Raw genomic sequence first — 26,742 nt, forward strand, 5'->3', positions numbered from 1 at the left:
CTATTAGGAAGGAAATATGGCAATATACACATGCATGCACACGCACAAACACACCTGTGCACACACTGGAGAGCCCCCAAGACCCCTTTACACACACAGGGAACATCAATGAAAAGGGAGCATTAATAATATCATCCTGAACCATATAGCTTAGTCCCAAGAACATGGGTTAATAAAGGAAGAAATCATCTGATTCTCAGTAAGGTTGAATTTGATGTGCTCAAAGAACACTCATTGGTCCAGAAATGATAAAATTCCTGCAAAGAAGAGGATCCCAGGCCTAATGATTGGGTTCTTTTCTAGACAACTGTAACTACCCTCTGAAGATTATTAAAGAAATCAAGCATCAGAATCACAGTAGGACCATTTGTAATTACTGTGTAATGGTTTGTCTTAGGCATCTGACTCTCCCACCATCTTTGAAGGTAGGGATCAAGTTCACTCATCAGACTCAGCCAAGCAGAGTGGTTGGCTTGATGAAGTATGAATGAATGAATGAACTCACGAAAAACTGAACATGAAAGTTCTATACAAAAGGAAAAGAAAAGAAAAGACTGAATCTTGGCAGCACCCAGTCTGATCCTATCCCGCCAGAAAACTGGCCGGTAAAACATGAAACAAAAGGATAATCAGGAATTCTTAGTCCAAGCTCTTAGAATAGAACACAATTCCAAAACATCATATTAAGAGATTTCTATAAGAGTTGACAACGATAATGGAAGAAAACAGAAGCCAGAAAGGGAAGTGGGTGGTGGAAAGTAGAGACTGAGAATCTGACAACCAACAAGTATGGGCTGTGGCTTCAAAGGAAAAAAATTGAGCTTCCCAGTACTCAGTGCCCTAACCGCTCATTTTCCCTCTTGCTCTCCTACTTCGGATCTGCCCCAGTTCAGTCTCATGGCCTGAACATCCCTAGCTGCACCACAGCCTCCCACTGTCTGCTCTGCAAGTGTTAGTACAAGAATGAAAAGACTTCAAGATGGAGATGATGCAAACAAGGGGAAGTGCATACATCTGAGGACTAGGCAGGAGCTCGTCACCAAGGGTCTTTGGACCCCCAGGTAGAACCACAAATGGGCTTTATTTAGTTCACTCAGTCAACAGACATGTCCTTAGCTCCTGCTGTGTGCCAGGTACTGTGCTGGACCAGGCCAGAAGCGCTCAGAGATGGAATGTAAAATGTGTGTGAACTCACATAGATGCGTTTTTCTGGGGCGAGGGTCTCCAGTGTGGTTCTCAGCCAGGGGCAACAGCTGGACAGCAGCTAGCCTATAGAGCACTCAGTGCACATTCAAAATGCGCCCCTTCCTCTGAGCAGCCCCAGCCTGACCCCAGGCTGACCACTTCACAAGCAGAACTAGGCTGGAATTCAAACTCTTGGGTTTGGGGTCCTTGTGCAAGACCCAACCTGCCCTATTTTATCTCCTACCTGTGCACAGCCTCCTAAGGGGCCTTTGGAAATGTCTGGGGCATTTGCCCCATTGTCACATTGACTAGGGGGTACTATAGGCATTTGGTAGCTGGGGACCAGGGGTGTTAAGCAACATGCAATGCATGGGACACTGCTGCACCACAAAGAACTGTCCCGCCCCAAATGCCAATAACCCAACAGTCCATGGTTCATCAGGTGCTCAGGTGGTCTCCTGCCCACAAAATGGTCAAGGTAGATGTTCTGAGGGTGGTCAGTTGGAGGGGTCATCAAGTGAAGGTCCAAATAAAGAAGAGGTGACGAGCAACTTCAGAGCATCTAGCCAGACATCATGGCAACCTTAGAAGACCTGCTACCTGATTTTGAGCCAACATTTCCATTCAATTAAAATGTTTTAAATATTAAAATTTCACATTTTAGGTTTAAAACTGCATCTCTGTCTTAAGGAATGGGAAACAGGATCAAGGCAGATGCCTCCAAACCCCTTCGGTGGTATCCCAGTGGTCCTGGAGCCCTTGGAAACTGAGGATTTAATTTCCATTAAGCACTCTACAGATTAAAGAAAATAACTGCCAATTGATTCAAAGAAGACAATTTGTGCACACAATTCAAAATTGTGCTTAGAAAATACGACGCATCTCTGTGTTTAATGGACGGTGCTGGAGAGTCCCCTCCTGGGAAAGGCGATGTGCTTGTCTACCTCCACACACCCAGTGAGACGTGCTATTGAAATGTCCCTGACTTTGCACACATAACTTAAACGGGGGCTGAGGGTGGGAGGAAACGAAGAGAGAGGCAGGGAAGACAGGGCTTGCGCAGCCACCATCATAGAGCTCTCCTAATCAAACTTTCAGAATATAGGCTCTGAGTCAAAATGTCCTGTTCTGCGGTCAAAACCTATGATCAAACCTTGCCTTCTGCATTCAGAATTTTAAACAAGCTTTCGGAGCTCCACACCTTGTCGGCAGCAGGCCGACAAGGCGGGGAAGCCAGGAGCAGCTCATTAGTTCTGGGAGAGGATTTCAATTGCATGCTAGCAGCCTTTCCTGTTCCTTCCCTTTCTTGTGAAACACAATGCCCTCCAAGGCTTCGGGCCGATCACCAAATCCTGAAAATTGGCTGAGTGACAGGACTGCTTAATCCAATCACTAGCAAAAATCGGCTCTGAAGTCTTGGTCAGATCATAGGATCCCCTTAAATGCCAGCTCAGAGTCTTTATCCTCATCCTTACTGCTCTTTTCCAAGCCGAGACAGGCAGAGAGCAGCCAAGAGGGGAAGTGCAGTACAATGCCTCCTCAAGTTGAGTACTGCTGGAACATAAGACCCTGCAAAAAAGAAAATTAATATGGCAAATCTTCTTTATCCCCTGGCTGCGGTAGACATCCAAGAAGCAAGTACAATTGAACACTAAGTGCTTAATAACTCTAATGAAATAGGGCTGGATGACGGGTGAGTTGAAGGATTGTCACCGAGACGCTAAGAAGGATGACTTCAAGGAGAGGCTCGTTCTCCATAATAAATCTCATAGGTGTCTAGACTTGTCACAGTATGGCAATACCAATGTATGTATGGCAGGGACCCTAACGATAGATCGCTGGATGAGTTTAATTAGCACTGCAGGCTAATGGGCTTCCGCTCTGCAAAGCCAACCCAAAGCAAAGGCCTGGAGGAGAACTTTACCCAGATCTGATTTTCCAGAAAGAGGGAAGGAGCCCCAGGGTGAAATCTGCCCACATGGATCTTCATACATAGAGGAGAGAAAGTGCCTCTGAAGAGCTTTTCCAATTACTGTACCACCCAGGAACTGCCACGCTGGGGCCGCAAATGGCCCAACGGAGCCCAAGAGAATCCTCCAAGGACTGCCCATACTGAGGGTGAGGGAGAGGAAGAAAGGAAGGTAGGCAGGTCACGGAAGAGAGGAGATGAAGATGGGTGCAGGCACAAAAAGGGAGGTTCAGAGAGCAAGATACAAAGAGGCGAGTGAGGGAGACAGGACAGATGGAGAGACTAAGAGAAAAGAGAGGAGATGAGATGAATCCAGACAAGGGGAGACATCTTGCTAACTAAGCCCAGAAGTACTGGGGGACTGCAGAAAGAAGGGGAAAGGTTACCATGGCAACACCTTGCAAAAGCACAGGCTGTGTAGCTAAGCCTGGAGAAGACACCTGCAGCCCCTGAGGGCCACACCTGCCACTACTACTCACCTGTGAGACCGTGCCTGTGCCCAAGCTCCCACTCTCAGACTCCCAAGATCTCAGACCAGAATGCGCTGCACCAGATTTTAAGGTCACACGAGCCCTTCCCCTACAGGCCAGATGGACAGAGAAGGCCATCACCAGGTGTTCTTAGAGGGGTCATGAGTGAGGAATTGTGGAGCAGGAAGGGGGTCTCAGCAAGTTACTCAGCCCAAATTTTCACACTACACAGGAAACCCCTCTACAACTTCTCCGACCATTGGTCACCTAGCCTGTACTTGAATCCTTCCAGTGATGGGGAGCATGGTCCATTCATGACTCTAGGAGCCCATGTTACTATCAAATCTACCACATATCCTGACTCTATCTCCCTGCTCTTCACCACACACACAAGCCTCCTCTCCTCCTTACCCCCCGATTCTCTATAATTTTTATATCTATCTTACAGTATATGTTTTCTTAACCACAAATTTGTGCTTATTTAATTTCTTCAGGGATTTCCTTTGCCTTTGAGAAACCTCCTCTTCCAGCTTAGGGACAATCTTCTTTTCCAGTGTGGATACTCTATCCCGGAGTTGGCCCAAACGTAAATGCTGTACATCTGTCTGAGCACCTGGAGAACATTATAGACCCAAATGTGCTCAGTGACTGGAGAATCCACATCCAAGCCGGAAAGCTCTCTGTACTTTCCAATATGGGCAGCAAAATCTCCAGTCTGGGCCAAAAAATCCCATATCCAGGCACCCTGAGTGCTTCAGCCAATTTTTCTGCTGTCCAGACAGAATAACAACAACTAGTATTCACTGAGGGCATACAATGCACTAAGCACTAGTCTAAGCATTTTACATGTACCAACTTAGCCTATCTTCGCAGCAACTCCATGAGGTAATTACTATTATTCCCATTTGAGATATAGAAACTCAGGGAGAGAGAGGTTAAGAAGGTTGCCCAAGGTCTAGCAGCTGCTAAGAGGTCGAGTCAGAATTGAAACCCAGTCTCACTGTCAAACTGTCTCTGGCCCACTCCAACTCTATATCATTTCTGTACTGTGACATCTTTCAGGAACCTGTTGGCTTTTCAAATATGTATGCCTTTCACCTACCATAAACCTATAGATAACATCATACTTAATGGTGAATGCTTTCTGCCTAAAATCGGGAATAAGGCAAGAATGTCTGCTCTCACTGCTCCTATTCAACACCATACTAGAAGTCTTAGCCAGTGCAATAAGGCAAGAAAAAGAAATACAGTCATGTGCCACATAACAATGTTTTGGTCAACGACAGACCACATATACGATAGTGGTTCCATAAGATTAATACCATATAACCTAGGTGTGCAGTAGGCTACACCATCTATGTTTGTGTAAGTACACTCTATGATGTTCCCACAACAATGCAATTGTCTAACAACACATTTTCTTAAAATGCATCCCCGTCATTAAGTGACGCCTGACTCTAAAAGGCATACAGATTGGAAGGAAAAAATAAAACTGGTACTATTTAGACATGACATAGAAAATCCCAAGGAATCCACCAAAAAACTCTTAGAACTAATAAACGAGTTTAGCCAGGTTGCAGGATACAAGGCTAACACACACAAATCAATTATATTTCTGTATACTAGCAATGAACAATTAGAAACTGAAATTTAAAATATAGTATCATTTATAATAGCACCATAAGAGGAAATATTTAAGTATAAATCCACTTGATTTATAGTAGATATAAATAGTAGTAGATATAAATATAAATATAGTAGATATAAATATAGATATATAATCTCAATCAGAAGCCCATAGGTAGATATTTTTATAGATATTAACAAGCTCACTCTAAAATTTGTATATAAAGGCAAAGAAACTAGAATAACCAAAACAATTTTGAAAAAGAATAAAGTGAGAGAACACACAATATCTGATTTTAAGACTTAGGATACAGCTATCATAATTAAGAGAGTGTGATATTGGTGAAAGGATAGACACATAAACCAACGAAACAGAATACAGCATCCAAAAATAGACCCATACAAATATGGCCAATTAATTTTTTACAAAAGCACAAAGGCAATTCAATGGAGAAAGGTCAGTATTTCCAATATGTGGTACTATAACAATTGAACATCCATATGAAAAAAAACTGAACCTCAAACTCTACCCCACTCCTTATCCAAAAATAAAGAAATAACTCAAAATGGAGGGCTCTGTGTGGGAGCCCCAAGGACATATTCAAGACCCACTTATGCGATTGTTGGAGGTTTACATATAGTTTTGTTGAACCATATATAATGGCCCATATTTGTTTCCTGAGAAGACTCTCCTCGAGGGCACGTATCTCCTAATTGTTTTGATGTGTACCACAGGAGCTTCCCTACTAGAAAGAACACAATCAACATTTACTAAGATAGACTTGAGCCAATCTTGCCGAGGCCTGCTGAGGATGAGCGCTGCGAAATCGCCAGGTAAGCCTGGGCTCTTAGGGAAGAGAGCAGTAACTTCTGGCTCACCACCTGTAAGAGTCGCAAGAGACATCTTGTGCATCCTCTTCTGCCACCCTCAAGGAACACCTCTGCCTCCCCCCCAAGCTGTGATTAGTTTGGGGTAATGAAGGAGTCAAGAGTCCTGAGAGTTGGTTCAGTTTGGGATAACCAACCACAAGTCGCTGGCGCATCCGTTAACATCTCCAGCTCCAAAATGCTACGACCCTCAAAATCATGTTTCACTGACACAACTGAATTAGTTTTCAGATACTGTACTCGGAGCTATTTTCTTTCTCTGGTCCCAGGAGGGGAAATGCCCTAGAAAGAAGAAAGCAGAAGAAAATACTAGAATACACATAACCCAAATGGGAGATGGGAAGTCGAACAGAAGCGCGTGCTGACAAAGAAAGCTGGGGGGAAGGGAGCTTATCGTTTGACTCCTTTTCTTTAAGGCAGGGCTGTACCAACCCATCCCAGATGCTGGAGTTGTTGTTGTTGTATTACACAGGTTCAGACCCCAATTCTTCATCTTCCCCACCAGCCCATTCCTTCTCTAAGGCTGCCTATCTTAGTACGTGGCTTCCATGTCCTCCCAGTTTCACGGGCTCTACACCAGTTTCCATTCCTTCTTAGGCACTTTACATAACAGGCAAAAGTGGGGAGGGGAACAATTGAGATGGGAGTGAATAAATAGAAAGGATTCCTGAAGATCTTAATACTTGAAACCAAAGTGCCACCCCGTACTTCTCCAGCTTAAGGAACTTCTGCAAAAGATAACATCTGAAAAACAAAACAAAAGAATATGTCAAGAGCCCAGTTTGCCTGGCTTCTGCAGCAGCCTTCTACATTTCTGGGTAATAAAAGCCTGGCAGGAATATCCTAACAGGGGCGGACGCTGCCCAAGCTACTTGTCTGCTCTGTTTCCCAAAAGCACATTAAAAACACATTTCCCGGTTTAATAGACTTATGAGCTGAAATGAATGTGTCAGAACTCTTACAAATATGATAGAACTTACCAGCCCAGGAAATGTTAAATTTTGCATAAGGAGACAGTATCCCTAACTCCTCAGTAGACACTCAATGAATATTTCAAACGAAGAGACTGGGTAGCTGCTCTAAAGGCTCCTGATGAATTAAATGGGTTTTTATTACTGCCAGGATTAGCCTTCTCCTGCTTCCTCTCATTTTCGCCCCTCTCCCTCGCTTGGACATGACAAACGAGCCCCTCTAGACTAACCAAGCTCCTGAAGCCTGGTCATGGAGTGATCAGGGTAGGGGGTTGAAAAGTCCTCCCAGAATTCATGTCCACCCGGAACCTCAGAATGTGACCTTACTTGGAAATAGATAGTCTTTGCAGATGTAATCAGTTAAGTTACGAAGCGGTCATACTGGATTAGGGTGGGCCCTAAATCCAACAACTGGTGTTTTTATAAGAGAAAGGAGAGGGAGAGTCAGACACAGACACACACACAGGGAACAAGGCCGTGTGACAGCAGCCGTAGAGATTGGAGTGACGCAGTCACAAACCACGGAATGCCGGGAGCCTCTAGAAGTTAGAAGAGGCAAAGAAAGATCCTCCCTAGAGCCTTCAGAGACAGTGTGGCCCTGCCAATGCTGTAATTTCAGATTTTTAGCCTCCGGAGCTGTGAGAGGATAAACTTCTGTTGTTTTAAGCCACACAGTCTGTGGTACATAGTTATGGCAGCCCTAGGAAGCACATACAGTCAGGAGAGTATCTACACATCAAACGTGTATTAGTAACAATCTTCCCCAAAGTTACCTGAGTCCCTCACTTTAGGCGATGGTGTCAGTGGACAGAACTACCCCATCCCTTTAACTTCATTAGCATAAACTATGCACCTGCCAGCGGTCATAAAAGATCAGACTTAATATCATTTAACTGTCTTCCTGAGCTCTCTCTGAGTAACTTTTCAACTTCATTCAACTTTTTCCCATACCACTTACTCAGCGTTCCCAGACCATCTGGGCATGAGACTAACAGATACACAGACAGAAATACAGCAAGAGAATCTAAAAGAAGAAAGAAAGAGAACCAACCTCTCTCTGGTATTCTTTTAGGTTGATTACCATCCACGGGAAGACAACTTTTAAAAAAAATGTGAAGTGCTATTATGGGCTGAATTGTGTTCCCCTCAACTGCATATGTTGAAGTCCTAACCCTCAGCATCTCAGAATTTAACTGTATTTGAAGATAGGATCTTTAAAGGGGTAATTAAGTTAAAATGAGGTCATCAGGGTGGGCCCTAATCCAATATGACTGATAAGAAGGAGAGATGAGGACACAGACAGGCAGAGGGAAGACCATGTGAAGACATAAGGAGAAGACGGCGGTCTACAAACCAAGCAGAGAGGTCTCCGAAGAAATCAAACCTGCCGACACCTTAATCTCAGACTTCCAGCCTCCAGAACTGTGAGAAAATAAATTGCTACTGTTTAAGCCACCTAGTCAGTCTGTGGTACTTTGTTACGGCAGCCCTAGCAAATGTATACAAGTGCCAAATTGCCTCCAGGCCCAGCCCTCATGAAAATGCACTCCAAGATGACTGCCTAGCTTAGAAAATCGGTACTGAAAAAAAAAAAAAGGCAAGTAAACAAGAAAAGTGCTATTTGAGTGCTAAATATTAGGCGAAATAAAACACTCTTCAGAAGCAAAAGCATCTATAAAGTGTATCCATCTATTAATGTTCCCATGAGCTGGGACACACTAACAGTCACTCATGCCACCTACACAGCGCCCTGTTCAAGAGGGTATTTCTGTATTACTTCCTTATTTTATTTAACACCCATGATGCTAAAGAGCTCCTGGTAATTATTCTTATTGAACACTTTGCTCTTCATCCTTCTGCAAAATATTTTTGTATTTTTTTGTGTTAAAATGTGGCATACTTTAGGGCCCAGCCCAGTGGCATAGTGGTTGAGTTCGTGCACTCTGCTTTGGGTGGCCTGGGGCTCACAGGTTCAGATCCTGGGCACGGACCTACGCACTGCTTATCAAGCCATGCTGTGGCAGGTGTCCCACATATAAAGTAGAGGAAGATGGGCACGGATTAGCCCTGGGCCAATCTTCCTCAGCAAAAAGAGGGGGATTGCCAACGGATGTTAGCACAGGGCTAATCTTCCCCACCAAAAATAAAATAAAATGTGGCACATTTTAATAGCCTTGAGTGCTATTGCCACGTGCTGACATGTTTGGTTCTTTCCCAACCCTTTAATGAAGAAATCCAGGTGACAGGCCCCAGCCCAGAAACAAGGAACAACTCCAGGACCTGCCTATTTTTTAGTCCCCAGGAAACTCCTCTCAGGCCAGGAAAAGACTTTAAAGTGTCCCCTAACCAACCAGTTACAGGGAGAAAAAAAAAAGGAGTTTAACTGCTAAATTCACATGCCAAGACATTAAATCTACATGAATAACTGTAAAGTTACTCTTTCATCTTTAGAGATCTTACTGATAAAAAGTTAAAATTACTAGTAACATTTCAGAGACTTCCCTAAATGCACTATTTTGGAGACCTAGTTATAAAGAAACACTCAGAATTTCTTCTAGGAGCTACATCTGACTCTTGATCAAACTTAAGTTTACTAAACTAGACCGGAAATGCCAGCAACAGAAGGAGCATCTTCTTCAGGGGAGACATGGAAAGTTAGAAGATACGGAAGAAGAAAAAAGCGATTAGTAGGAGCCTTGAAGTTGTTTAAATAAATCCTCTTTCCTTCCCTAGGATTAGGTTATTCTAAGGAATTTCAGTGCCAAGGAAATCTAGGAGTTGGGTGTTGAATACATTTGGCTGGTCTTACAGAGAGAATGGGCAGTTATCTTCCAAGAAGGGATTCCACCTCACACAGCCTGGCTACCTTCCCACAGCCCCACACTATGCTGAAAAATATAATCCTCCAAAGGCCAGTGTGAAAAGACATCTATTGGGTTCATCATTCAGCTAGAGAAACTGTCCCCAGTTAAAACGCGAACACGCGAGCAGTAGTAAAAGCTGTCAGTGGTTAATACCCCCATGTTCATCAGTTTATCAAATCTTTTCCCAGAAGCACCTAAGCGAGGATGTTTAACAGGGAAAATAGAAGAGAGAAACGATTCCAAGTACAAGATTAAAAGACGACAGTATGATACCTGGAGGAGAAATGAGGGTGCCTTGAGGAGGGAGAAGGGGATCAAAGAACACTTGAACTCCATCAGGGCTCTGCACGGACAAGTGCTAGAGGTGCTAATCAGGGGGTCGGGCACTTGGGAACCCTGAGTCAGAAAAGGCAAATTTTCTCTCCAAAGATCAGTTCTATTTCCACAGGAGAATACCACCCAGCAAATCAGTAGCATAACCAATAAGGAATTCAAGATTTTAAGAGTTTAGACTAAGACACAAACAAATGTTGCTAATGGACTGGTGATGGCAGTTTATCCAAACTCATAACCCACTTAACACTAGGTCTGCATCGGTTTCATTTTGCAAAACATGGTTTCTAATCTGCCAGGCTGTCTAGGTAGAATTATTATTGCCAGGTGAATTCTCCTATTAGAAAAGAATAGGACATCAAAGAAAAATCTGTTTGTAACCAGAGTTTCTTACAGCTTATGCTTGCCTGACTTCAGTACCCACTCACTTTTCCCCCCAGCAAGCTTTGGAAAGGTTTACGGAAAATCAATAGGTGCCACTTCACAAGTAAATAATTTCCCAAATTAAATCCACCTCTTTCTCTACTGGAAAATAATGCCTACTCCTGTCCCTTCCGCAGATAGACGAAATTGCAGACAGTTCTCCAGTTGCCATGCTAACGGATAAATGAAAAAAACCTCCCAAAGAGTTTCAACTTCCTCCCTCAGAACAAACACCACAATGAAATGGGGCAGTTAATTAGTAAAAGAATGGATCGATTCACTTTTTACTACCCTACTTCAGCCTATAAAGAGAGTGCTAGTGAGAAAGAAAGAAAAGTAAGCCCAAATGGGTGGCTGAATGGGGGAGGTTGAGGCAGAGAAACTCAAGATTGAGATGAACACTGGGGTCATGAAGCCATCTGAAGTGTGAGGGATGTTATAGACCTTTGCCTTCCAAAATCACAAGTTTTTTTGCATAAAATTTCAAGAGGTTCATGAACCCTTTGGTGCCCATTCATGGACCCCAGATGTATAGAACCCCTGGCCTAATTTCTAGAATTTACTCAACACTATAATAGCCCACAGAGATGTACATATAAAAATGCTCTCTGTCACATTCTTTATAACAGCAAAAGATTGGAAACAACCTAAAGGACCACCAAGAGGAGACTAATTAGGTAAGATCATGGCCAACAACAAGAATGGGATGAATCGATGAGTGCCCCAGGAAACAGAGACCAAAATGTGCCGTTAAGTGAAAAACACAAGGTACAGAATAGCAGGCCAAGTATGACTGTATACACACAATATTTCTGAAAGGACACAAGAAACTAGAAACAGCTTGAGTCTGAGATGGGAGCCCGGACCATAAGGGATTTGGGTTGGAAGAAAAATTACTTCTTCATTTTTTTCCATGTTACTACTTTTTTAATTAAAAGAAAGCTAATTGGAGATAGATAAACAAATAGTTGAAAAGAGAGAGAGAGAGAGAGATTGATAGTTTTAAAAGAACTTCTAGTCTAGCTAAGTCCCAAAATATCCCCAGCCTTGAGAATAGTTGATATCGTAAAACATTTGGCACCAAGACATCAATAGGCAAGTATCTCATAAATGCTTTTCCCAGCTCAGAATGCTGCCGCCGCTCAGAGCAGCTGAATCTTCTCTCCCACAGTGAGGCTCTTCTGGCTTTTGCTCTTTCTGAACCAATTATGGGACATTATAACAGCAGCGCCAATATTATTTTTTAAAAGGCTGACGTTAATCACTAAATACCCATTAAACCAATCTCCTTGCTCCATTTACAGCAAGCTTAAGGGCAAATCCAGATGGTACAAATAATGCATATTCAGACTTGATCTGCATGAGGCCAGTCATCAAATAGCCATTATCAGTTTTAGAGTCTTCAACTGCCTGACACCCACAGGTGTGTCCAGGTGAGAAGAGCAGCGACCTTTCCAGAGAGAGAGACCTTTCCAGAGAGAGACAGCTAGGCTATCTCAGTGTTGGCAAAACATCTTCATGCTCCCTTAAGGGCTTCCTGTGCCTTTGTACCTCAACAGTTAGCAATGGCCGAGGGTTGCTTGGTAACCTGGTAACAGGCTGTGCCTAGGTGTTCCTGAGCAGTGGACAGGATTGCATCTCCCTCCCACACAGCCCCCACTCACCGCTTCACCCTAGCGTGGCCAAGAAGATCCAGCAGTGCCAGGAGACACCCCTGCAGAGCCATCTCCCACTGGCCCTGTATTCCCGTGGTCCCACTGGAAAAGGTCCATCAAAGGGATGGCCACTTTTTACCTTTTTTGATTGACAGGCACTGAACCCTCCCCCTGTGGCCTCAAAGATTAAAAAATGGGATAGAATAAAATCTGGCCAACTTTTTCATCCTGGAGAAGGCTCAGAATCAGGACTGTACAGTTTTCAAAGGGGCACACAGGAGCACTAGCCCAGTATCGCTAGTGAGAAGTGACAGAAAGCCTGTCCCTGTGTTCCCACGACTTGGCTTGAAAAATGACAAGCTTTACTGGAGGACGGTACCCAATCCTGGTCACCAGGCAGCTCCTGACTTGCCAACAAAAGGAGAACAGCAGACAGCACCTAAGTCACTCTGATTTGAATATGAATGACATGTGTGATTCGAGGCAGGGGCAGATTTTTCGTGTTAACCCTCTATTACTGGAGCTCATGCTAAATGAATTTTTATTTCTCACATCGGAAGTTGTGGGAGGTAGTGAGGATTAACCCAAGTGGAGAAGAGATCCGAGTTCTCCATGAATAATTCATGCAGGACATAATCTGAACACAGATAATTGAGAACTGGCTGCGCCATTGCTGTAACTTTTGCACATTTACTGTCCCCGAGGTCTAGAGGTCATCTTAGCCCATACACAGTGAAAATACCAAATTAAACGGAAAAGGACTTTTCTCCCTTCAATCACTAATGTGAAGACAGTGACCAGTCTCCAGTCTATTTCTCCCCAGTTCATTCAAGAGAGAAGTCTGTGCAAGGAAGGAGGCACCCCTCCTCAACATCATTTGCATGGTTTTAGTTCCTAAATCCATGGTCTACAGAAGAAGTGGGGAGGGCGAGGGACAAACACTTCACAGCGCCTGGGGCTTGCAGGTTAAACACGGGACTTTAAAGTCAAAGGAAAAGAAGGGCACCCACCTCTCCTCATGCTAATGGGCCCTTCAATCAGCCAAATGCCCTGAGTGAGCGATGACTGGGCAAGGAGGGGGAAAACAATAGAGTCCTTCCAGTACACCTTCAACTCCTTCTCAGTGGGCAACGGCCAGCCTGCACCCCCCCACAGAGGTTTAGGAACTGCCATCTGATTCCTCTCAAGGGACACATTCCCTCCAACTTAAGAGGGAAGGCATGACTCTGCTGCCAGTGGTTTTAGGTTTTCTAGCTCCAAACCGAATCAGTGAGAGAAACATCCACAGTTTCCCAGATGAATCAAAAAGACGAAAGTCACATAAATGGAAAGGAGCATTCGGGTCCGTCAGAGAGGGAGACAGAGGGACAAATGCCCATATGCTCTAACCCAAATCAGCCCAACCCCATCAGGGGGGCCCTGGTCCACTTGCCCAAGTTGGAAAGACGATCAAAAGGCAATGTTACCTTGTGCGCACTAAGCAGGTGGTTTGGAGAACAAGCGAGAAAGGAAGGCATGGGGCAGACGCCAGTTGAGCCCTATGCAATAGCGGGGTAAGTAGTTTGGAGGGCTAGGACAGAGCACCTGGCATTTCCCTCATCATTCCCCCTACCACCAGGCCCGAGTCTACCCCGTTTAACTCAGCCCAGGGTCTGCAGCAAAGAGCTTGCCTGAAAGAAGCCCAGCGCTACCTATCCGGATGGAAAGTTCACTCTCGGGGAAGAGCAGCCTGGGACCCTCAGCATCAGACTTCTTCATCAACGCAGAGTCGAAGTTCAGTGCCAGGGCCGTCTGGGGGTCTTCTGCTGCACCCTGAAACAAGAAGCAGTGGCGTCACTGTAGCACCTCTACCACCTTCCTTCCCCAGCCCCCTCCAGCTCAGAGCTGCCCAGGCAGCTTGCCAATCTCTGCCAAGAGCTCCAAGGCGTGGCCAGTCCCCGGGCCAGACCCAGCTGTCAGGCCAGGAAGCCTGGGTCATTAGGAAACAACAAACTTTCTGGTTGTAGAACTTTTGGGGTGACAAAAACCGGATCTGAGGGCTCGGTGCTGATCCTGGAAATGGGACAGACACATACGGGGCAAGATGGGGGCCAAACATCAAGATCCCACTCCACGCATCATCACCAAATGGCACAATGAACTCAGTTCCTGGACTATCAAAAGAAGCCTATACGGCAGGTTCGCTTGGGTGGCAGCCTCAGTACAGGAACCAAGGTCACATTTTTAGGAGTTCACCATCTTCATGTTTCTCATGAGATCAAAAGGGGAAGAGATCCACACAAAAGCACCTCCAAGGAAGGAAACCATGAGAGTCTCGGAGGACACAATATATTTGGAGTTAAGTCCCAATGGCCTTAAACAACCACATCACCCTTCTGCTTTGTCTGTAACTAGTTAATTTGGCTGTTTTTGCATTAACTAGGCAAAGTCTTAATTTTGATCCCCACATTTATTTAACAAATAGTTATTGGCCGCCAACTCTGTGAATATTTGGTGAACAAGACAAAGTCCCAGCTCTTACGGAGCTTATAGTCAGATGACTCCATGATGGGGCCAAAGGTATGAGTGGGAACCCCTGACCCTGCAGACGGCTTACAAATGCACAAGACCGTGAGGGGAACAAGGAAGACGGTGACCCCACCAACACACACCTCCACTTTCATCCAAACACGCTAAGGGAAGGTGAGTAGAGTCATCTGGATGGGAAAAAAACAGCAGCTACTTTTTGAAAACCAGGCAAAAATCATTCCAAACAAACAGAAGTTTCCATTTAAAATATGTGTCTCTAATATGGGAGAGAAGGCTTATGACCCAATCACTGAAATGCACCCATTTACAAGCAAATACAAAAACTGTTTTGTTGGGTGAGTTTCTTTTGTGAAGGAATCTCACAAACGTTATGCCTGGCTGTGTCTTACACACACACACACACACACACACACACACACACACACACACACACGCCTTCTCGTTTTCTCATTGACATGTTGATCAGGGATCAGAAAGAGAATCTAATGATTCAGATATTTTATTTCATTATTTCTTTCCAACTAAATGTTAAAAATGAACACATAAGGCCTTCTTCTCATGTCTTCTCATTTGTCCAATACATTGATATTGTCCTGATCATTTATTTGCAATATCTTCTATCATGCACTTTAATAAGGATGCCAATACCTCATTTAACCTTGTTTTAAAAGGGGAAAGAAAGCCTCGTGGCTCTGCCTGAGCCACCCTCGTTAAAGTTCTCCGGTCCCTCTGTAGAATCCTGGGGTCTGTAGGATTTCATGGCTCTGTCACGGAGAAGCACAGAGAGAGGCAGCCTGTCACACCGTATCACAGTCAAGGTTGACACTACAGATGGACAGAATCCTGGGGACAGAAGGCACTTTGAGAAGGCCAGTCTCTCCCCCTGCAGAAACCCCCTCCAGCCTCCCCCAAGTGACAGCTGGTGTCTGTGCCATGTGCCATGGGCCATGCAGTCACAGCTCTTTGTTTGTTTATATGCTTTAATTATTTCTAATTCTACATCTCACGCTGACATCTGAGGAATCACTGCAGCAATAAAAGCCGTGTTTCACTGTGAGAGTGTGTCGGCTGACTCTCCTTCCTTTGTCTTCCTTCTTTTTATAATGTGATTGATGCGTAACTGGGGGGAGAATCTGGAGAGAGAACCACTTTATTACAGCAGAAATGCAGCAGCATTAATAGGCTCGAAGCTGCTTATCTGACTGGAACCCATTTAGTAAGGTACAGCTTGGAGAGATTCTGGTTTTAATTGAGAACAGTGCTTTTCAACTGGGGTGATTTTGCCCCCCAGGGGACATTTGGCAATAGGCATTTTTGTACGTGGGGGTGGGGGAGAGGGGTGATGCTGGTATCCAGTGGGTCGAAGCCAAGGATGCTGCTAAACATCCTACAATGAACAGGACAGCCCCCACAACAAAGAACGATCTGGCCAAATGTCAATAGTGCCGAGGGTGAGAAACCCTGCTTTAAAAAGACTTAGGATGATCAGACCCCAAAGCTCCCTGTATTACTGGTAATGCTAGGAAATCACAGACCTTCATTTTCCTGTAAAGATAAGAATTTGCCACTTTCTCTAGGAAGCCTGCCTGCCTGCCTTGATGTATTTTGCAAATTCTTATTAAGCATCAACAGTGTACCAGAACTATTCCAGGTTCTGGTGATACAAAACAGCCAAGTCCTAAAGCTAGCATTCTCCTTCCAGAGACAGACAATAAACCAACAATACGTTACAAAAGAAGAGTGCCAGGGAGTGATAATGTTAAGAAGAAAAGTAAGTCATAGCCATGGTTATCATAGCCGTCCCCGTAAAACAGCGATATGTACTGGGTTCCAGCGTTGCGCCAGGCCCTGTTCCAGCATCTCACATGTGCTTGCTCACTATGACATGTGAAGACGGAGTGCTCCTTCAGATCAACGCTGAGGGAGGCCTCTCTGAGAAGATGGCATTGGAGCAAAGACCTGAAAGTAAGGGAAGAAGTCACACTGATTTCTGAAGACAGCGTTTCAGGCAAGGAACAGGAGGGCAAACCTCCCTCTTCCGTGCCACATCCTTTTACCATTTTATCAACCTATATTCTGTTGGTTGTATTGCTTTCTTTCAGTGCTGGGAGTGGGGGCGTACTAAGAAAATCCCACCCCAACTTCACTTAGAAGCTGCCCTTTGAAAACCTAGACAAGACCCAGCATATTCCACCTGTACCCCAACACACACACTGTACCCCCCACTCCTATCGCTTGATCCCTCGTTGAGCCTCAGGAGGGCTGGGGCCAGCTGTGCAGCATGGGAGCTGCAGGGAGCACTCACAGAGTGATGCCAAGGACAGCTTCTTCTACACCCCACGACTGGCAACGCTCTCTGCACGCCTCTGAGCCCAGGCACCAGCCGGCCTCCCAGGGCTCCTTTCAGACTGCCTTCTGGGATTCCCAACATCTCCTACCCTCCACTCTCAACTGTTGATGAGGGAAACAGAGAAGCACATCCCTTGGAATTTCAAGGAACAGCCGTGGTAGGAGACGCCAGCCCTGCTTTGGTGGCTTTATCACAGAGCCCATGACGGTGGGGGAAAGTCAGGAAGCACCTGGGGGGCCAAGGTGGCTCTCATAGTGCAGGGCTGACACCACCCCTTGCTCCATGGAGCCCCGTCTGTGCCCCGAGCATGTGGACTGCAGGTGGAGGGGTGCTGCACTTCTTTACGGAAGCCTTAAATAAACACAGCCTTGGCCTGTGCCGGAGTGACCAAGACCCCAGGGAGAAACTCCTTCTCTCCATCCTCCTCTTGCTTTGCTGATGGCAGCACACCCCTCTTTATTTGATATTATCACTTTCTTACACTTCTGGGGCTTTTTTTTTTAATCCCTGCAAAGCTTTTCCATTCACACTACCTCACTCAGTCCTTGCAGCCCTGCGAGGACAGGAAGGTGGGAGCACGATCCCTTCCAGAGCAAACAGGTGACTAATGCAAGCTGCTATTGACTTTCCACCACAGCCCTGAGAGCCTGCTGGGCTGCCCACCAGTGGGGTAATGAGTCCCTCTCCCACCCCCTGGCAGCTTCAGTTGGGCTGCTGGGGCTTTGACAGTTCAGGGTTGCTTGTCACCTTGCAGCTCCCAAATGTCAAGGCGCCCAATATACAGGCTCCTTCTTCCCAAGCCACAAGTCTCCTTTCCTTCTGCACCACTCCCTCCCCTAAGTCCTTTCCCTGCCCACCCCCCATCCCTACCCAGTCCTCCAATCTAGTTTGGTACAGAAAGCAGGCAGGCGGCTGCTGGGAGACACCAGGCAACACCCATCCAGGGCCATGGAACTTGGGATCGCTGTCCTCTCGTGACAGAATTATTATTATTCTTATTAATATTATTATTATTAATGGTTTGGGGCAAGTCCCTGACTCAGAATAAACAGAGTAACTTTCACCTACTCTGAAAAGGCCTTGCAAAGGAGCAAGAGCTGGAGAATAATTAGCACTTTCCAGAAGGAAAAGAGAGGGAGCAGAGAGAAAGGGAAAGAAGGAGGAAATAAAATGGGAGGGTGGGGAGCCCTGCAATATGCCTTACATGAAAACAAAAAGGCTTCCAAAAATAATATGTACATCTCCTTCAAGAAATAAAATCTGGGTGCTGTTCATCAGGGTTTGCTGCCCCAGGCAAGACAACTGCTGGTTGCTGATGTTCCTAGAACCCTAAAGAAATGAGTCATCAAAGGAAAAGCCTGGAGTGTAGCGGACAGGATGCACTCATCTCCAGGTGAGGTCTATCACGGCCAACCACAGCCCCCCACGCAAAGCACAAGCGGATAAATGCCATTAGGTGCCCAAGCTCTGAGGGCCCTGCAGCCCCCAAAACTCAAGGCAAGCAGCCTGGCGCATCTGCTCCGAGTCCCAGGAGCAATCTTCGATGTGTTCACCTGTCTCTGGTTCTTCCCCCACTGGGATGGGTCACTGCTACTAACAGCTGTCAGAAGAAGGCAAAGTCGACTAACCTCTATACTCGCCAGCATACTTGTGGCAAGCCTGACCTTCGCCAAACCCACACACACCTCCTGTCATGTTAATTGGGCCCGGGGACTCTGTGATGACATGGCACCTCCCCAGCCCCATGGAGTGCAGTCTCTTTAATTGAGGTTTGTCAGCAGGTTGAAACTCCCTGATGAAGTGCGAAGGCAAGGGTCAGAGGATTAATTGGTGGCCCCTGCCAGCCACAGCTAAAGCATTACACCCCAGTGGAGAAGCCGCACCCCCCCAGGGACTCGGGGCACGCTGATGCTGGGGAAGGGGCCTGGAGCCCTATGTGGGCTTTGCCTCCTCCCTGCTTCAGCCTCCTGCCATCCCCACTTAACCCAGACACCCAAGGTGATGTTAAATAATTGATGCTGTTTTTATTACCGAGAAATTGCAATAATAATGACACTCGTAACACAATCTTAAATTATTCCACATAACGGAAAAAAAATTAAATGTCGCCCCTGATCACCAGTCAGAATATGGATGATGCTTACATAATAGATGACCTTCTCTCCCGGGCAGCCCAGCTGCAGCCTGCTGCCCAGGGCCAGGCTGGCTCAGGGTGACGAGTGGCTGGCCTCAAAGCAAACAGGGACACAGACACTGGGGAGAGGGTACAATCCTGCCTCCAGTTCTAGCAGGCAGGTCACTGCCGTCTTCCTTGCCTGGATTTGCCTACATGTTCAGGGATCATGGGTCACAGCCAGGAGCCTCAAAGACAAGGAGAATAACCATTCAAAGTACTTGGTCCCTAATGGTTTTTGAAGCGCAATTCACCCTGCCCTGTCCAAGGCACTAGGATTGCACCTCTAACTCAGCTTCAGTCCCTTCTCCCTACAGCCACAGCATGACATACAATCAGTGGCCAGCGAGGTAGGTTTTCAAGTTTCTAATTGTTCCATACTTGACGCTTTTAAAATTCTAGCTGAAGAAGCCTGCGCTCCCTCCTCCAGGAAGCCTTCCTGGATAAAACCCAGCCTAGTCTATATTAAATATGCCTCTCTCTCTGTGCTCCTCCAACATCCCACACATGCTTCTGTCATAACATCTACCAAACTGCCCAGGAACTTTCAGTTTCCTTGGCTATCTCAAAACCTTAAGATTCTTAAAGCAGGAGCTGTCTTGCACAGGGTCAGTGTTCAATAATTCAATTAACTTACCAGAATGAATGACACTACAAAAATCTCCAAAACAAGAGGAAAAACGTTGCATAACAGAGAAAACAAAGATCCAGGTAATCACAAAGTGTTTAGGCCCTGAGAAAGAAGGAAGAAGGGATTAGTGCAGAGAGGGGAAGAAAAGGCTTAAAGTATTAAAAACATTCCAGCTAACGGCAAAAAGCATGACTTTCTATCCACCCCCAGCTTCTATCCTCTTGAAGATTGTGTAAGATCATCAGTATCGGCCCTGAGGATGGGTAGCTAAGATACCCTGTGACTCTCCATCCAAAATTTCCATCTGCATCCCCCTCCTGACAGAAATACTCAGAGGAAGGCAGCCCAGCTGACTCCACCTGAACGTATGATTTCCCCACTCTGAAGCCTATGATCCCTCCAAGGCCACATCTTCCGGCTTTCTCCCCGTCTCCTCCAAGACCTTAGCCTGAAGCTTCACCATGGCGGAAGTTAATTACGGATTTCCAGCTATATTTAAGCTACATAGGTATGCTATTACTCAAATTATCTTTTGAGGGACAAAACCTTCTCTATTTCTGATGCCAAATTACTTTTCATAATCAAGCCTATTTAACCATATAAAACAGATTTTAAAACACCACACAGCTCTGCAAAGATACAGCTCTACAAAAGTCTGCAAAGACAAAAGTCTGCAAAGACTCCAATAGCTGTTCCAGGTAAGTGCCTGTAGGACTGTGGTCCAAACAGCTGAGTCTCCCACTAGCATGACTGACACAGAAATGGAGTTTGACAGAGTTTTCCAAACCATTACGTTTTTCCTTGTAACTCAAAATATAACTTTTCCTTAAAACAATAATACAAATCTAAAGGAATGCAAGTTCCTAAGAATAATGAGGTATTTTCTCTCTAATTCTTTTTTTTTTTTTTTTTGTGAGGAAGATCAGCCCTGAGCCAACATCCATGCTAGTCCTCCTCCTTTTTTACTGAGGAAGACCGGCTCTGAGCTAACATCTATTGCCAATCTTCCACCTTTTTTCTTTCCTCCCAAAGCCCCAATAGATACTTGTATGTCATAGTTGCACATCCTTCTAGTTGCTGTATGTGGGACACGGCCTCAGCACGGCCGGAGAAGTGGTGCGTCGGTGCGCGCCCGGGATCCGAATCCGGGCCACCAGCAGCAGAGGGCGCGCACTTAACCGCTACGCCACAGGGCCGGCCCTCTCTCTAATTCTTAATGATTATCCATCGCTCTCAGCCTACTACTAGACCTAGTCCTAGAACTCATTAAAATATACCCACATCATCCACTCTGAGCCTTTTCTGGCTTCCCAGCAGTTTGAGAACCCCTAGCTGGTCTTTCTCAGGAACCTTTTTTCTGACCTATATTATCCTTTTGGAGGATATCAGATCCCTCCAAAAATCTTCTAAAAGACAAGATTTCTCTTCTCAGAAAAAAAATGCACATGTATCAGACACTTATTGTTAGGTAACAAAACATCTCAAAATTTAGTGGCTTAAAACAGCAATCCGTTACAATTGCTCATAAGTCTACAGTCACCTGGGCGCTGCTGCTGATCTGCCTGGGCTCAGTTAATATTGCCTGCACTCACCTCTGCATCTGTGGTCAGCTCATGGCTTGCCAGGGGGTTGGATGCTTTAGGATAGCACATGCAGCTGGCAGGCTGTTAGGCAGGAGTTGGCTGACTCTTGGCTGAGAAACCTGGATTCTTCTGCATGTGGCCTGGGATCCTCCAGCAGGCTAGATAGGGTGCATTCATATGGCAAACTCAGCGTTTCAGGGGCAGCAAGAGAAGGCAATGTCCAACATCAAGTGCTGTTCAAGTCTGCTTGCACCACATCTGCTACGATCCCACTGACCACAGCAAGTCAATGGCCATCCAGACGATTTTTCCAGGAAAAATCAACTGTACCTCTTACTGGGAGGATCTAGTGTTATGTTGTCAGAGTATGGATGACAACAGGGGAGGAATTTTTGCCCATTTTTGCAATCTACTGCAGCACATATGCACAGGCATACAAATGATCCATGCAATATCAGGGAGCCCATGAATTCCACGCAGCCCTCCATGGACCTAGCCTACAAACAACTGCTCCAAATTAAACCCACAAACTCAATCTCATTCGCCTAAAACAGTGTTTCTCAATTGGGGGCCCAAAGGCACATTCTCAGAGGTCTGAAAGTTTTCCATAAAAATTTTTTAATTTTGCATTTTCATTTAAACAATAATCTAAAGAAAAGAATAACACCAACAATGTGAATCACTAGGGTGACCTCTTTATAACAAAATCCTACAGCTCGATTTCAGTGCCTTTGTATTTGTGTTTACAACTGAGTTGGCACCAAGCAGCCCTGTTTTAATTGTCAAGGGCTAATTGTTGAGGGCAGACTCAATAGACAGATGATGTGTTTGAGCCAAGCTCAGGCCAAATTACTACATGGAGCCCTGTCGAGATGATAGAGGTTTCCAAATAGCTCTAGATCAGCAGTGGGACAGCTGACTCCATCCAGCAGCATTCGTGGGACAGACTTGCCAGAACCAAAGGGGGCTGATCGTGGCAGTCAATACCACTGGCACTTGCGATTGGTGGTTTATTTTTAGCAAAACATCATCTGCCACATCACGAAAATATTGTTGATTTTGACGTTATCGATTTTGTTGTTTTGAGGTGAACTGACAAGTTTCTGGTTTCACAACTGTTGAAGAGCCAAAAGCATTAAGGCCTAACGTATACCTAACTTTATGCTTGTGCATATTTATGCTTATAAATGGGTACATAACAGTACAGTAAAAATAGCTCGAATCAACAATGGGAAGGTGTGAGTTTTATTTCCTCTCAAATGAATACATATACTAGTCAAATAAGAAAAACACTGGCCTATAGCTCAAAACAATGGATTCTCCTCTCCATGTTTCCCTCCCTATCAACTGCCACTCAAATACAGCAATTTCTGCCCTCACATTGCATACTAATACTGAGAACTTAGCAGTTCATAGTGATCTAATGATTGTTTTCCTAGCTCAAACAACGGAAACTATTTAAGTCACTACTTTCTGTGCCTACTGCAGTCAAAGTAACACGCTGATGGAGACACCATACACACCTGTGTGTGTGGACAAAAATCTCTTTAATGATTCCTTTTGTCCTAAGCTGAATTTCCCAGAGTTCCCTGTTCCACAAGATGCTCCAACAGAAAGGAGTCCACGGACAAACACAGGAAGTTTGGGAAAGTCCATACATAAGCAAAGACTCCGAGAAATCCCACAGCAAAGTACTGGTTTTGTTTAATCCTACATTTCCCATACTGATTTGGCCACATATAAAACCTATTAACATTCAGCAGATGAGGCTTTAGGGAACAGTTCTCAAAGCAATTCTTTTCTGTGCCCAACGCTCAGAATATTCAGCAAAATACTTCTCCCTATACTGGAACATGATCATAGTTTACCCAGAAAAATAAAAAGGGTGGGTGCAGTACCTTGGCCTCCAATATCTATCACTTTCACAAATCAAGGTCTGTTTATCATCCTTAAAGATGAGTCAGTAGAATTTATCGTGTGTGTGTGTGTGTGTGTGTGTGTGTGTGTGTGCGCGTGTGCTTGTAGTCACACCAGCTAGAGATTATGAAAACCAAGAAGGTAATTATTCTATGAAACTCAACCCATCTTTTTTTTTACCACAGTAAAAAAAATAATAATTAAAAAAATCCCAGCCCTTCTACTATTGAAACCAGCAAAAAGTTGGCCATTGATGATTAAGTAGATAGGGACTAAAGACTAGTTTTTTTCCTTTTTGCAATTACTGGCTATAGTTTTAGCTGTTTACCCGCCCATTGTTAACTGTGCTACTTAGGCAATATGCTATCTGACTCTCACTAGATTCCTATAGATAACATCTCCTTGAAGCCTGGGTCACCATGGTAATGGATGTTTGAGCTGTTTTTCAGGAATTCGAACACTTGTCCACTTCAGGTCGGTTGAGACCACCAACCCATCAAGTGGGCCTGCGCAGATGTCCGATAAGCAACCTTTTGACGTCAAGAGGCTAAAAACTCCACCCTCGGGTCATGCCAACGCTGCCATTTTGTGAACACGCACCCTATGAAGAGGCATGAAGTCTGACTATGCCCGCGCAGATCATCAATTACCTCACCTCTCCTCACCTCCAATCATCTATCTCCACATTTCAGACCACGATGCCCCCTTCCAGATAAATATTCCTGAGTCCCTATTTTCAGGGAAGTGGATTTGAGACTCATTTTCCCGTTTCCTCACGTGGCTGCCTTGTGATAAAACCCTCGCTCTCTGCAATCTCATCGTCTCTGTGATTGGCTTTCTGGGCTGTGGGCAAAACGAACCTGGTGCGGTAACACTATCAGCACTGGAGAAGAGATCTTTATCACAGCACTGCTGAGGAGGAAAGGCTAAAGGCTGGCTTATCACCAATCTTTATAGCTTTGACAACCATAAAATGATTTTTCTTGCCTCCCAGAAAAACAGAGAGAGAGCAAAAGAGCCACTTGTAAGACAGTCACAACCCACAGAGCGGACTGATTGCTCAAGAGGCCTTTTCCCATAAACTTCTGGTGAGGAATGGAAGTACTAGAACAACACAACACCAGATCCAGGGTGAGCTGAGGCAGAGAAGATGGACTGGGTTGGAAAGAAGTATCCTTGGTATTGACCCCAATGTTACAGAAAACAACTCTTTTTGTACAAACTCTCTTGTCTATACCATGCTCAGCTTCTGACGTGCCTTCTCTTGTGTTACCACATTTGATCCTCAATATCTTCTTGTGATGTAGACTGACAGCGAGCATCACTGACCCTGTTATGGGCTGAACTGTTCTCCCTGCACCTAAAATCCATATGTTGAAATCCTAACTCCTAGTACTTCAGAATGCGACTCGACTTGAAGATAGGATCTTTAAAGAGGTAACTAAATTAAAATGAAGTCGTGAGGATGGGATTGATGGGGTTCAGGGCAGCCCGCCCCAAGATACACCACTCTGGTATGCAGATTATTTCAAGCTGAAGATAATAAAGGCTCAGAAGACCGAGGAGGAGCATTTGATCTTCCCCCAAACTGCCCAAAAGAATCTAACACAGAAGGCCTGTCCCAGGAAGGAGCTAATGCCACACATAGCTACAGTATAATGTAAAATAGGTGTGATAGAAAAGCACCAACACACCCATTTTTGACCCAGCAAAACTTGTTTAACAAACATTTGCATTTCCATCTCCATGTAAATTGTCTTCCTCCCCTCTGAAATCCCAAACCACTACCCACAACATCCTCCTTTGCCTTTAGCTGAAGAAGGTGGCAGCTTTGACCAGATGGCCAAGTTGCTCAACATTCCTGGGTTTCTCCCATGTATACATGTTATTAAATTTGTTTGATTTTTCTCCTGTTATTCTGTCTCATGTCAATTTAATTCGTAGCCTAGCCAGAAGGACCTAGAGTGGGTAGAGGAATTTTCTTCCCCCTCCTATAGGAACTAATATGACTGGTGTTCTTATAAGAAGAGAAAATTTGGACACACATACACATGGAGAGAAGACGATGTGAAGACCCAGGGACAAGATGGCCATCTACAAGCCAAGGAGAAAGGCCTAGAACAGATCCGTCCCTCACCACTCTCAGAAGGAACCAACCCTGCCGACACCTGGATCGTGAGCTTCTAGCTTCCAGAAACGTGAGGCAACAAATTCCTATTGTTTAAGCCACTCAGTCTTTGGTACTTTGTTACAGCAGTCCTAGAAGACTAATACACCCTCCACTTTACATTTGAGGAAACTAAGTCATAAAAGCTAATGACTTATTTCACTTCACACTGTTAATCAGAGGCACAAGCAGGGTTTGAACCCAGGACTTCTGACTCCAAATCTCACTACCCCTCCACCAGCATGCTGTGACCACCCAGGAACATGCTAAGGCAATGTAGGCTTCAAGGTGGAACCCCATCAACCCAAGGGGCACGTGTGGGAATGTGCACACACTGGGCGCCACTATACTCAGCGGAGAGAGCTGTCTGAGCATGGTATTCACACAGAGGGGCAATCAGTGCTCCTGTCTCTTCGGTCCTGGCAGAATCCCAGAGATATGGAACCACGAACCTCAACTTCTTGGCCTACACACAATGGTCCATGAAAACTCACTTCACTGGTGCAGAGAGATGGAAACTAAAGCAAGAGTCTATGGGAGTAATGACCCAACCTGAAAACCAGGTCTCCAGGCCACAAGAGAAAAATGGGGAAATGTTACTACTGTTGTTCAAGATGGCCTAAACTAAGAGTAAGACAGAGGGAGGCTGGTCATCAGAAGGGACAGAGGTGCCCTCAGCACCATGCTGGAGGCACTGAACCATCAGACATCCATCGAGGAGACCAGAGACACAAGCACCGACTCCAGCAGACCAGGAGAGAAAGATCAGCAGCAGGGCTGAGATGTCAAGACGGCTTCAGTGTTTGTCTCCTAAACCATTTCAGACAAAGCACGACTTTGCCCATCATCCACCGGGAGAGGCCTGGAAGGACAGGGGAGCCAAGGACGTTGGCAGGGCCCTGGGGTGTGGGGAAGATTTCACGGTAACGTCATTGCCTCTCACCCTCACAGTCAGTGTCTCCATCAATTCCGCAGCCCCCCGCCCCTGCTCACAGCCAGCAGTCTTCT

The 26,742-nt window shown here is 45.3% G+C and overlaps 1 protein-coding gene across 9 annotated transcripts in view; it reads right to left on the reverse strand.

The window, feature by feature from the left end:
- The window catches only part of SLC39A11 (solute carrier family 39 member 11), a 378,940-nt gene that overhangs the window by 229,011 nt on the left and 123,187 nt on the right, over positions 1–26,742 (reverse strand). For 6 of the 9 annotated variants that reach the window (XM_058561457.1, XM_058561454.1, XM_058561463.1 and 3 more), the window contains one exon: positions 14,055–14,196. In XM_058561457.1, the coding sequence (XP_058417440.1) occupies positions 14,055–14,196 (142 nt within the window). The remainder of the gene's footprint in view (positions 1–14,054; positions 14,197–26,742) is intronic. The other 3 variants (XM_058561455.1, XM_058561464.1, XM_058561461.1) reach the window with 1 other exon arrangement.

The sequence above is a fragment of the Diceros bicornis genome, chromosome 18 (assembly GCF_020826845.1).
Source record: "Diceros bicornis minor isolate mBicDic1 chromosome 18, mDicBic1.mat.cur, whole genome shotgun sequence".
NCBI classification, from domain to species: Eukaryota; Metazoa; Chordata; class Mammalia; order Perissodactyla; family Rhinocerotidae; genus Diceros; species Diceros bicornis.